The sequence below is a fragment of the Limulus polyphemus genome, unplaced genomic scaffold (genome assembly GCF_000517525.1).
Source record: "Limulus polyphemus unplaced genomic scaffold, Limulus_polyphemus-2.1.2 Scaffold2659, whole genome shotgun sequence".
In the NCBI taxonomy this organism is placed as follows: Eukaryota; Metazoa; Arthropoda; class Merostomata; order Xiphosura; family Limulidae; genus Limulus; species Limulus polyphemus.
Window position 1 is genome coordinate 76,853 of NW_013668269.1, and position 14,251 is coordinate 91,103.

The following is a 14,251-nucleotide window of genomic DNA, read 5'->3' on the forward strand; positions in this document are numbered from 1 at the left end:
TATATATATATATATATATATATATATATATACCTCTTATTTATCAGGGACATTTCCTTTTTTTTTTTTTTTACTGCACTGATCCTGCTCTGTGGCAAGTGGTTCCTGTCTAGTTATACTTGAAATTGTCAAATCCATACTATCAGTCATGATAACTTCATATTTATGTGGGTATGATATATCTCTCCAGTCTGTTGAACTTGAGGTGAATACAGTATGATCCTCTTTCCTACCCCCACCAGATGGCTGGGTTTTGAATTGCAGTTGACTTGCTCCCAGTATGATACTCTTTCCTACCCCATTGGATGTTGGTTCCCGATGGCTGGGCTTTGAATTGTAGTTGACTGACTGACTGGTATGATCCTCATCCTACCCTTATGGATGTTAGTTTTGGGTTTTGGATTGCAGTTGACTTGCTGACAGTATGATCCTCTTTCCTACCACATGGATGTCAGCTCCCAGTGGCTGGGTTTTGGATTGTAGTTGACTTACCGATGGTATGATCCTCATCCTACCTCTACATGGATGTCGGTTCCTGGTGGCTTGGTTTTCGATGCAGTTGACTTGCCATGTACAGTGGTTTGGATCCCTATCCAGTCATTGTTCTTTCCCTTTGGGATGTGCTTCTCCCATTTTCTGCCCATGTTTGCATCACCTTTTCTACATTAGGCAAAGAGTATACCTGGTACAAAAGTGGTGTGATCTCCAATGTATGGTCCTCTACTGCGAGGATCTCCACTTTTAGGGTGTTCTTTGAACACTTTTGAAGAATTCTTTTTTCTTTCCTTTCACCAATCCTTCCACCTATTCAGTGTGGGATTCTAGCTATTAATGTATGAAGAGGTAATGTATCATATTGGAAGTTATTTTCCTATACTGAAAATATTTTTCTGATAGGTACTTACTTCTGTTCACACTTCCCACCTTTCCTCCCCACTGAAAACTGGTGCTTCCATTTTCAGCCAAAACTCAAAGTAATTGTTTGGTAGAATCTAATAAAGGGAGTCACATGCAGCAGGAGGAAGCATCACACTCTGATTGGTGGAGGTTTGTTGCATGATGATATACATGCTATACATGGTTGAACCATGTTGATCGTGGAGTATATGGGAGTTCAAGGCTTGTGGCATCTGCAAAAAATTGTTTTGCATATAGAGAGCAGCACTAAAGGAGAATAGCTATTTGTGTTAGAGGAGGTAAGCACCTATTGTTAAAATACATTTTTGGTATAGGAAAATCATAACTTTACCATTTAGATTGACTCAAATTTCACTGAATCTAATAATACATTTGTTAAAGACTGTTATGAAATAAACTGTTTTTATTTCAGAAGGAGACTTCACCGATAGCTGTTTCATTAGTTTAAGGGTTTATCTTAGATTTTTGTAATTTGATTGAGGGTGGATAAAAATGTCATGACTATGAAAGCAAGTGTTTCATTTCTTTTAAAAAATAAACTTCCAAAGCTATACATGCTTGAAAGTTGAAGTATATGCAACACATAGCAGAATTATGCACTTTAAGAAGGTGCACGTAGTACACAATGTGATTGCTGTCTCATCCAGTTCTCTAACCCTCATCTGACTAACTTATATACCATCCATTCATTACCATTGAGGTTCACATATTGCATCATAAAAAGTGATTTTATGTTAAAACACACTTGGTGGAAAAAACTGACCAAATCATTCATAAGTACAATAATTGCACTATTGAGGATATTTTTGTTGTGACTTGTAAAGCTTATGGTTGATCTGTCATCTTTTAAGCTATCCTAGCAGTGTGTTGTTACTAGTGGTAGGGCAAATAGGATTTTGGGTTGTATCTATAGAAATATTGAATACAAGTCTGAAGAGGTTATAATTTCATTCTATGGGTTACTGATTAGGCCACATTTGGTGTATTGTATTCAGTCTTGGGCTTTTGACTCTAGAAGAACATTGAATTGTTGGAAAAGTTTCCGAGGATGGCTACTAGGATGATACCTGAGATAGAAAGGTTGTCGTAAGAGGATAATCTAAGATCCCTGAAATTGTTTGATCTTGAGCAAAGGAGTTAAAGGGGATCTGATTGAGGTGTTTAAGATTGTTTAGGGAATTTACAGTGTCGATACATCACCTTTTTCATACTTAATGGTGAGTATGGTAGGACTAGGGGATACAAATAGATTTTTACAGGGTGGGAGTCATCTTACTAGCTAGCTTTGAGTTTATATAGATTAGTGGATGGGACGGCTTAGATAGACCAACAGGCCATTTGTTGTCCTTAAATGTTAAAAGTGGTATATCGTGCAACCAAGCAATTTGATGCATAGATAATTAAGAAAACATCTTTAAAAAGCTGATGGAACATTGACTTTACTGCTAATTCTAGGGTTAAAAATCATATATATATCCTCTTTAGACATAAAATTTATAAATTCTAGTTATTGATATCAGTGTGTATTAAAGCCTCATATTTGTTATGTCTCTTGAAGGGAATTATTTGACCATTTAATAAAAATAAAATTATAGCACTTTTTTGATCTTTTATCATAAATGTAATAAAAAAACTATAAATTATTTAATCATTGGAGCAATTTTTTTTGATAAATTACATATAGATAAGTACTTTAGAAATCTGATGTTATGTTAATATAATCAGAATACTTTTTACCCCATGAAACATTCATTGTTAGTATTTTTCTTGTTTCCTGCAATTTTTGCAGCTTCTTATACAGAATGACTCAGGCTTATATAATGCTGCTTGAAGGTTGTACTTACCTGCACCTGGCTACTGCTTGTTTTTGTTTTAGAGAGTTGTATTTCTGCATTTAGATGTATGTACGTATACTCACTGTTAGATCAGAGGTCAAAGAGATGTTTTAAAAAATTTTAGAAACACTAAGAACATTTCACACTTATTGATACATAGCTCATTACAGATGTTTAGTGAAACTGTGTTTATAACTTGCTACTCTAAAATTTTTTACGAATATGTTTTATCTGAACCTTACTGATACTAGGAATTTTACGTGTTTATATTGTAATTCATGTGTGTGTGTGTGTGTGAAATTGAAATGGAAATGTATCTACTGTTATATAATCATTGAACTTGTTATAAGCCTCTTAGAAAACTAGTTTTTACATGGAGGTAATTCAATTGTTCACGAAAATAATGTGATGGTATTAATGCCAATTTGCAATGTAAAGCTTATTCATTGTATTTAGTTTCTAATATGCATCTTTTATCTATTCAAGTTACAGAGAGGCTTATGTAACACCATTTGAGTGTTTTACTTGTTTGTTCCTGGCTTGTTCTTGGGACATATCAGATTGTGTTAAGGTCATACCAATGTAATATTTCATCACACACGGTGATTACAAGCTATAAAAATGGAAAACCTGATTGTTTTAGATATAAAGAAGGAAGAACTGTTGGTTTTAGATGACAGTGGGACCATTCGAGTTTATGATTTTTCAATATGTGGAAACGTGAGTCAAAAAGTAGCTTTTAACCATAACTTTAAGATTACTGCAGAAACTACTTGTTGGTATCAGAAACTTGTATTTCTGTATTTAGATATATGTACATGTACTTATTGTTAACTCACAGTTCAAACAGTTTGTTTTAAGAAATACACTAAGAACATTTCATACTTATTGATAAGTATCTCATTACAGATCTTTAGTGAAACTGTGTTTATAATTTGCTGCTCCAAACTTTATTGTGCAGATTGAATTTGTAGGCTTAGCAAAAGATTCTAAAAATTTTTTGTTGTATATTTTAGCTAGTATGTGTTTATGTTTTAATAAGTGTGTTTTATTTGAACCTCACAGATACTAGGAATTTTACATATTTGACTTCTGTGCATATGTGTGAAAAAAATGGAAGTGATTTGTATTTTGTGTTTTATAATCATTGAATTTCTCAGAAAAATAGTTTTTTCCATAGATGTAATTCACTTGTTGAAGAAAATAAATTAAATAATATGAGTGTGTTTGTTCAAGTTTCTGTGCATAAATTTCCAAGCTTAAATTTATTGAGTATTAACCAATTGAATTTGATAAGGCCCATAGTAACTGAGAATTAACTGGCTGATAATAAATACAGATGTCTCTTTGTCTAACCCTGAGAGTACTGAAAAGTTATTGGTGCATTATAGCACTTCCAAACATAAGACGTTCCACATGGAAATTTAATAGGAGAAGAAGAAGAAGAAAAATGCAGATGGAAGAGATTTCTAGAAGAGAAAATCAGGTGAGTTGATACAACTGTATTGTTTATTGTGCTTTAAGGCATAAAAAATTATCATAATTTTAAGTTCAGAAAAATATGAAGTCTATCTAGCTGAAATATAATAAAACAAATAACATTCATGTGCTCTAGTGTCTTAAAACCAAGATAATGTGTCAGCATTTGGTACGATTTGTTGACATCAAAACCAAAACCAGTTACAATATTTACACTGAACAAATATGGATTAAAAGCTAATGCATCAGTTTAAATTATTTGTATATTTTTCTTGTTATGTTCTTTTAGCTTTTAAGACCTTAATCCCAACTAATATGGGATTGGCTGGTATTCTTGTAACTCGAGAAATTTTACACCTGGGCAGCTGGCCCAGTCAGAAAACATGTAGGATGTGCATGTTCAGTGATTGGGGTTCATTCAGATTGTGAGTTGAATGTCGTAACCATCAGGCAATGCCAGGCTGGTATTATTTAGTAACTGAACTTAGTGTACTACTTTCAAGTAACACAACATTAAATTTGTTTAATTGTTCACTAAAATTAAAGTGTACATATAGAAAGTAAAGTGCTACAGTAAGTGTTTACAGTAAAGTTTATCAAATCAAAAACATTATGATAATGTATTGTATGATCAGTTCAATTATAATTGTAGACTAATATTTAAGTAATAGTGTCTGTTTATGAGCATAATGTACAGAATATGTTGATATTGTAACCATAAATTGTTTTTAGGAGTTGATATTCTAGAGATGTATGTGGGAGTCATAAAGGTATGTTTTTCTTTAGGTTTTGAGTTGCTGATTTTTGGCTGATATCGTAGTTTTATAAAAGTATTGTTTAGCACCAGTGGCTTTTATTTTTTCATTATGAACTCTTAATAACCATTTACTTTCAAATATTTTTATCATATTTAACAGCTGAATTAGAAATTTTCACATATTTGATTATTTTTTCAAATTGTGAGTATTTTTGTTGTCAGATAATTTCTGTTGTTTACATAAATTCCTGTGATTGTTAATTCTGATTCAAAATATTTCATTAATGTAGGTATTACTGAGAAGAATGCACATAATTTTTAAATTATCAAACCAGTAATTTCCAAAGAAGAGATAATTTTAAGGCAGTTTATGTATTCTTTATTTTTACCAGTTAACATCAGTGTTTGTGCCAATTTGTCAAATCTAAAATACAATTCTTTTGCTAATTGTCAAAATAAAAAGCTTTTACTTATACTTCTTAATAGTATAAATATATACTGTGTTGTTGTTGAGCTTAGGATTCTTCTACAATAGGTGTCTGTAACTTGCTGGCAATAAATTCAACTATAAATGAACAGTATACACTTGCTTTCAAAGTAATATATATATATTCGGAACAAGTTAAACGTATGTACAACAAATTCTTTATAGAGATCACTATAAAGATTATAGGTATATCGTAACACTATATATAGTTTTCATGTCAAAAGTCCACTTAGGCCTATTCAATTACTTTAGAATTTCAGTTGACAACCCTAACTATCTTCCATTTTACTATTGCACTAGTATCATGATGTGAGTAACCATAATCATTTGATCTTCTTTCTTCTAAAATCCTCTGTTCCTTTTTTCAATGTGCATTCAAGCTGATTCAATTACCATGCTTTGACAGAAGAATTCTTCTTCTTTTTTTCCTTTTCTACTGTAACATATTAATCGTTAGGCTTATCACTTCTACAGTAGTTAACTTCACGCAGAGCTTTTCCTTTCCTGTAACTTTACTCTCTTTTGCTATTGTTTATCTGCTGTTTCTGCTCATTTCATACCATTTATATGTTTATCGCTTAACCGTCTGTCAACCTTCTATATTCTTGACATCAATGTATTGCACGTGATGTTCGATAGTCTCAACATCAATGAATTATAAACACACCTTCCAACAATTGTCTGCTTTTAACTCTTATTATAACAAAAACTTAACAATAATAAAATAATCACTCATAAAATTAAATTAATCTATAATATCTAAGCACTCAGTCTCAGTACAGTTACTCAGATACCCTGCCAAGGCAGATCGTTACCAGAACTCCAACAGATGATGACTGATATCTGTCAATTCTGACTTGCTACAATCCTAAGTTAACTTACACAACACTGTTTTGTGCATAGTAAGTAAAAACTTAGATACTAAAAAATATAATGATCACAAATTACTTGTAGATGAGCATAGTAGTTTATTGTTTATTTTTTATGTTGTAACTTTGTGAAATTATATTAATTCTATTTGTGTTTGTATTACATTCTTTTTATGGACAGCTTTGTGACTGTCAACCTTCCTGTTTCAAGTGTTTGTCTCTTCATACTATCTAGGAAAATGTGTGTGTGTGTATTACAGAAAAACTTGTACATGCTCAGTTTAAAAGGATTAAATGAAACATGTCAAGTTCAAAACAGAAATATCCGAATTACCTATGTGCAAGTGTAGATTTATAGTTAATTGATGCATACAGGTATACAGTTACTTCTATTTTGTTCCACAATGCTCTTTGAAAATAAACTTCTATTTAGTGATGCTTGCTTAAAACTTGGTGAAGGTCTTCCATCAACAAAGATATTAGAATGCAAACAAAAAACAAACTCCTCCATGTGAACTGAAAGAAATGGAGCAATTTTATGACCCACAAATTTCACAGAAGCCAGAAAACATTGTTTCATTTTAATTCAATCAAACACCTTTTCTTTTAGAAAATCAGTCTGTTTTACTGTGTATGAAAATTACAATATGTAGTAAAGAACATTTTATAAGAAATGGCAAAAATATAGAAAATAAATAACCAATATTTACAATTATACTTTGGATTGAAAGTTATTTTTATACCAATACTGATAGATGGTGTTAATACCCGAACTATCTTGGAGCAAGCCTATGACAATGTGAATGAGCTGTTAACAATAATTAGTTTATTACCTTGCATCCAAATCTTTAGGAAAATTTTTAAAGCTTTTTGGGTAGTGTAAAGCTTTATAATTCATTTCAACAAATCTTCATACCCTCAACATACAGTAGGGCTATTTTACATTCAATGGGCATGTTGGCCTGGAAAAAGTTAACTGTGTACATGTTAGTAAGTGTACATAATTATAACAATTTATCATAAATTAACTTATGCATACAATAGCCTTAAGTTTATGAAAAGTTTAAACTCTTAACATAAATGAAAGACTTTGTTTTGTAAATATCATACAAGTAGGATAATTTTGAAGTTTTTGAAACTATAATACCTAATCATGAATTCTCTGTGATACAATTGTATCTCAACGTCTCTTTATTGTAAAATAAACTACTAAGAAGTGAGACTAGTTTAATGCTTTGTATATGCAGTAATGTTTAATATTTATTCTGAAAGTTATAACATATTTTTGTGTACCATTTTTGATGAGACTTTTTAAGTTATAACAATGATCCATACATAATCATATTTGATAGACTACAACCTCGTTAATCAAAGCTGTTCACTATTTGTATCTATGTTTAAAATTTTTAACACCTGTAAAACGGACAAATTGTGTTAACATTTTCTACTAGAGGTAGGATCACCAAACATCAATCTTCAAATTCGACTGCAGAAATGATATTAAATGAAAATACTAATCATAAATATTTCACAGTTTTTTTTAAAGGGAAATATTAAATATTGATGAAGATATGGCTACACAAAGATTGATGTAACAATAAATATTAGCTATATATTAGGAATGTTAGGTAATTAACACTGCAATTGTAAACAGCCTCATTCAGAATGCATTTACATAACACTGTATCAAGCTATAACATCAGGAAGTCTATTGGGTTTTGATATCAATTTTACATAACCGAAAAACTTAATCATTTTATAGTGAAGCGCTCAGTGGAACTAAAAGCAACCTCTCGTCTGTTAAACAGAAATTAATAACCCATCCAACCACAACAAGAGCATGCTGAGAAATTTTAACATATTGGCCTTTTATAGTTGTAAGATAATGTTTCCATTCTGAACTAGAATTGCAATTTTCACTACAATCATTGAAACAGTGGTCTGCGATTTCAATACATTGAGTTGGAGTAGCAAGCATTCCACTGAACCTAAAATTAGGCTAAATCATCATCTTTAATATATTTAAATATATTTTTGTATGCAATGGGTAAATTTTTTTGACCAACATGAGCTTACCCAATTTGCAGATATGGGCAGTGTTGAAAAGTGTCATAGCTTTAAAAATGTTTCTGAAATTATACATGAAACAATCAAGTACGAGTAAAATTTTGCACTTCCATTTATTGTGAGCTTTTCTGTCGGACCTAATCGGAACTCATTTTCTGAATATAATTAATAATGTTCTGTTAGATGGATTAATGAATTATTTCTGTTAATATAATATTCATCTATATTTTTGACAAAATTTGACATGTTTTAAAATTTTAAATCTTTTAGAATTCCTAGATTTCAAGTTACTAAGCAATCATAACAGTGACAAATCAATGGATTATTCTTGCAATATTTGGGTTAAAGAGATATTTCACTAATACAACAAATGCAGTCTATAAAATTCCAAATCTCGTTGAACCATTTTCAAGGTTAAACGCACCTCAATCAATTCAGAGGGTTATATTAACTGGGAAGAGCAGGTATTTTCAAGAAACTTTATTAAATCTTGGATTCCATCCCCCTCCGTGTTTCAAGTAACTAAATATCAATAAAGAATAACTATTATTCTAAGAAAATAATAAAATTCCATACATACAATTCATTTTTATATCATTTCATAAGTTTATAATACTTAAAAGGAAGATATAGGTGTGGCCTAGTGTGATTAGCATGCCTGGAATGCAAATTGAAGGATTTATGGTTGGTGACACATTGCCACAAAAATATACTTCATATATTTGGACCATGGTTACACTAGAATTTGTTCAAAGAAATGTAGAGCAAGAGTTGGTGACAGGTATTTTTGACCAGTGCCTTCTCTCAATCTCCATTATATCAGTTCAAAATTAAGGATAACCATGCAAAAATGGGATTTGTGTAGATTGCACAAAACCTGAGATGAACTAAAAAAGAAAATATTTTTCCTGTAGCACAATCAGAGGGCAAAAAGGTTGATAAGACAAAGCAACTTTTTTCATACATATTAGCATTTATATGGAAAAAAAAAGTTCAAAGTGAAGACTTGTTTCATTGTTTTTAACTGTACTGCAACCCTTTTTGGAGCTTGCGATGTTTCTATGGAGGGGAATTGTAACCATTATTTTGAGAACACCAGATCTCAGTTTGTGAAATTATGCTAAAAAATTGTAGATTTTATGTGCAAATGTATACTCCACTTTAATACTATTATTAAATGGTTTCAAATAACAAAAAATACCCATTAACAGGACTTTCTTTACTAGGAAGTTTGCACTCAATTAAAAATTTATCATCAAACTCCCCCTACTTCTGTACTACCAAATGAAACTTTTCACTCTCACATCTTTTAAATTTCTACATCAAGAGAATGATGAGGATCCTAACTTAAAAATTAGACTATCAGATGGCAGCACATAACAATCAGAAATCAGCCATTATTATACTTCCATTCACTTGATCATCACTTTGCACTTAATAACATGTCATCAACTCTTTGCTGTGATCCTAAGTATTCAAACATGGAAGGATGTTCACTCCCTTGTGATGAGGAACAAAGGGATCATTGGGTTTACTCTATAAGAGGCAAGTGGAGAAAATAGAAGATCAGTTTAATAGTCTGTTCTTCTCATTTCAGAACTAATTACATTATTAATACAATATATTATGATGTGTAGAAGACTATTTTATTTTAGTTTCACCGAAAAGAAAGATAAAATAACCAAATAACTGATGGTTATTTAAACTAATGGAACAAACACATTTATTAGGAGATATATAGTTAATGTTTGTCATCTCCAAGTATAAACATATGGTATGTTGTTATGACTGTTATGTTATTATTTAACTTCACATTATAATATAATAAGGCAGTCTTAGACTTAATATGATGTCCTGTTGTTTCCCTATTTTAAAATTTTTGTGTAAATCTGTGCAATGGCTATCTGCACGTAGCTTTTCCTAATTCAGAACTAACAGACTATATGAAAGGCAGCTGCAAAGTGCATTTTTTTTAGTATTTTCTAGGTGTGGTCCAGTGGATAGCATGAGAGTTCATATTCTATTGCTAAAACACTGTTATCTCTCATATTATGGACCTTATAATGTTTACATGTATCTTGATAATTATGTCATTTCAGCAACAGGGCATGAACCATGAACCCTCAGACATGCTCACCACTAGACCACATCTGACCTATTAAAGAAAATACTCAAAATGAATTCATACAAGACAATAAAACATAATCAACTCCACCATACACAATATTCATATAATAATTAATCCTCCTTTGAAATGAGACTAAACTAAAAGGCAAGTGATTGGTTCAAATCTTAGCCATGATACTAAATTTAGATTTTTTTTCTTGTAAAAGAGTTAAAACTGAATTATCTTTGAACTTTGCAAAAAAAGAAGGGAGTATAACAGAAATTAACTGTAGAACTAGTTCCAAAACTACTAAAGAATCATTCATTGTCACAGGACACTTTTCTATCTCATCAAACCTCTCTATCCATGTTATGCATATTAAAAGATTGTTCATAAAAAAAACTTCAACTGTTGCTTTTTTTTTCTATAAGGTTGCATTTTTAAAAACTTCTGAAAGATTTCTTATCTCTCGTATTATAGACTTTATAAAGTTTACAGGTATCCTGATAATGTTGCAATTGCATTTATCTCGTATTGTGATAATCAAATATGATTAATTCAACTTTTCTATTCTATTGCCTCTAACTTTCAGTGAAATATCATGAGAGCACTCCTGCACATTAATAGCAAGGACATCTCAACTTTGTTATAATCAAATGTAGCAACACACTCCCTGCTACTAATTTGTACTGAAGAAACCTTTCTGTAATACTTACAAATATTTATTCTTCTTTATCTCAGAGATGAGACTTGATTCTGCTGCTTCTTCTGATTATGACTTTGTTAGAAAATCATAATGTCATTACAAGTGTAACATTATGCCTGATTATTTATATACGGAGTCTTCCTGCAATATTTTACTGATATTAAAAAAAAAAAAACATTAAAGAGCAAAAGGGTTTGAAAGTTATTGGCTAGTTAAATGTTTTTGTAAAAACGATTTTCGTGTTTAATTGTGTCATGATATAAAAGACTGCTTTAATGTGAGTTTAGAAGTGGTTCCACATTTTGCTAAGAACACAATGAAAAACTTGTTGCCAATTTGTCTGTAGTTGTTCTTCCAAATAGCTTTCTCGAGGCTTAGATGTTGTTCATGAACCGTTATGAGCAGTGATTCACTTCAGAGATACAACTAAGACAAGATTGCCCAGTAACACTATAGCTTAGGCTAAGTGACCAAACATGCATTTTAGATCACATGTCTGATCATCTGGTGTCTAATTTCTGTAACAATTAATTGATTGGGCAATTGATATTTTATGTAAAGTCATTTTATCTTAATGCCTCAGTCATAATATTATTACAAACTTCAGTTATTTTTTATAATCGTTTTATATTGTGTAAAAGAAAATGCCCCATGATTAATTGTTTCCCTTTATGGAAAGATGTTCAAATGTTTTTATCACAATGTATTAAAGCACTTAATTTGAAGATGTTTTTTGGGAAATCAAGACACAAGGTAGTGTGTCCTTCGGCCAAAACATCCTGCAGGACACACTTTGTGTTATTAATTAACAGGAGTGATAGTTCAGCAATTTTCCATTCTCCAAAGCTCAGACTTTGTTAATCCAAACTATCACATATTTGCAGTGGATGTGCTCTACTGGATCATTACTTCACATACCAAATTTCAAGGCTATACATTAAGAAATACACAAGATATCTGCGTTACATGATAATAGCTTAAGCAATTAGTGTAAGTAATGAAGCTTGATACGGCTGTACCGAGTGCAACAGGTGATGACAAGGAACTGTTAATATAGACTCCATGGCGTTACTGTAAAAGAAGTGATTAACACTGTTTTAGAAAGGAAAAACTACTACCATATATTTTAAAGTATCTGGTAGGTTCTGTAAAGTATAGGTCTGTTCCGAATAATAGGGTTGCGATCCTAAAGCTAATATTGGGTACTATCGAGTGTCACTTTCTTACTTGCTGTGGTTTGTTGGTGTGTATTGATAAAAAAATCTCATGATATTTAATCAAAAACACCTTAGATGTGAGAAAAAAAGTGCGGCCAAAAAAGGAATGAAATCGAAATTTTGCATCCAAACTGGTAGCTACACTTATAGCATTAATAAGAATTCTACAACAAATATCCATTCATTAGTTAGCCAAGCCACGTTTATTGTTTAACATGGAGCATGATGGTGGGTAGAACAAAATTTTCGGCCTGGATAATTAATGAATGAATATTTGCTGTAGAATTCTTATTAATACTATAAGTGTAGCTAACAATTTGGCCGCCAATTTTGATTTTATTCTTTTAAGTCATACACTCAATCTTTTTTTTTTAGGTGCACGTTTCTTTCACACCCTAGGTGTGTTTGGTTAGATAGTAATATGTAAGAACATTTAAAACAAATCAAAAATCACTGAGCGTTATCAAAATATTTCAAAAAGTAACATGCTTTTAACTTATTGTGGCATATTCACGTAACTGAGCCTGCATATATTTAATAGTTCTTTGAAATAATGTTATCCTTGTTAATTGGAAAATTGAAAAAATGTGTTTGAATTACTTGTTATAAAATATCCGAGTTGGTAAAATGACGAAGTTTCAAACGTGTTGCTACAGTCCTAGTATATATACTGTTTATTTCAATGGAAACACTTAACATATTTAATTATTAGGTTCATTAGATAACCGTGTTTATTAGATTATCAATTACAGTTAAATTCAAAATATCGAAATAAATCAGAATAAAAATCGAAACTGGGTTGATACGTATGATGCAGTTAACTACTATAATTTTTGCCGGTCTGTTTCGTAAAAGTATTCAAAAGGGTCTTGTTGAAATAGTGATATTATTTATTTATATTGCTGAAAAGTTTCACAAACATATTTTTATGGTGTTTATTTGCATCTATATTCTTAATACTTTTCACACGTTTTAAATACAATATTTTCTTGACTGTTTCCTTCATGTTGGAAAGAAGGGACGTGTATGCTTTGTTTTTGCGTATCAAACAAAGCAGTTAATCTAACGATATCACATTACCATAGTTACCCAAACTTCACATTGTTGAAAACTTCTCGTTACGTTGAAACATTTGTTATTGTAGAAGATAGTAGATGTGAATGTTACTTCTTTCAACTCGTATTTATGTTACTATGTTTAATGAGTTTTAAAAGATAACTCGTATCTATATTACGATGTTTTATAGGTTCTGAAAAAATATCAGTTTTTCTTATATGAATATCACGCTTTTTATCAAGTCGTTGGGACCCTATAGGTGCGTTCTAAAAGTGATGGTCGAATCTCACTATTCGGTCAAAGAAGAGGAGCCAAAAATTTGGCAGTGGGTGCTGTGGACTAACGCACTTTCTCGCTAGTTCAGTGGTTCCCAACCTGGGTTTCGCAAAGGTAATACTGAAGGTTCGCGAGCTATTTAGCAATGTCAACCATCTCATTAAACAAGTAAGTTTTTAATCCTGCTGTTTTTTTCATTGCACACTCAGTTATATATATCTTTTATTTGACAGTGAAAAATGGGAAAACGAGTTAATTATTAGTTAATAAAAAATAGAATATTTCAAAAATATGGGATCCGTGGGGTGAGAAGGATAATAAAAGGGGTGCTTGGTGGTGAAAAGGTTGAGAACCACTGCTCAAGTCTATCAGTCCAAAATTAGAAACAGCTTTGTATATATTGTTACGTCTCCGTTTGTTAATTGATTTTCCGTAACTTCGTACCCACGAAACTTAAGCGACACAAGTCTTTACTTA

At 31.2% G+C, this 14,251-nt stretch overlaps 1 protein-coding gene across 3 annotated transcripts in view; it reads left to right on the plus strand.

Moving 5' to 3' along the window:
• The window catches only part of LOC106467555 (monocarboxylate transporter 9-like), a 100,405-nt gene that overhangs the window by 17,279 nt on the left and 68,875 nt on the right, over nt 1-14,251 (plus strand). For 2 of the 3 annotated variants that reach the window (XM_022395756.1, XM_022395757.1), the window contains exons 3-4: nt 3,397-3,473; nt 4,145-4,239. In XM_022395756.1, coding sequence (XP_022251464.1) covers nt 3,464-3,473; nt 4,145-4,239 — 105 coding nt within the window. In that variant the 5' untranslated portion in view covers nt 3,397-3,463. The remainder of the gene's footprint in view (nt 1-3,396; nt 3,474-4,144; nt 4,240-14,251) is intronic. The other variant, XM_013927915.2, reaches the window with a different exon arrangement.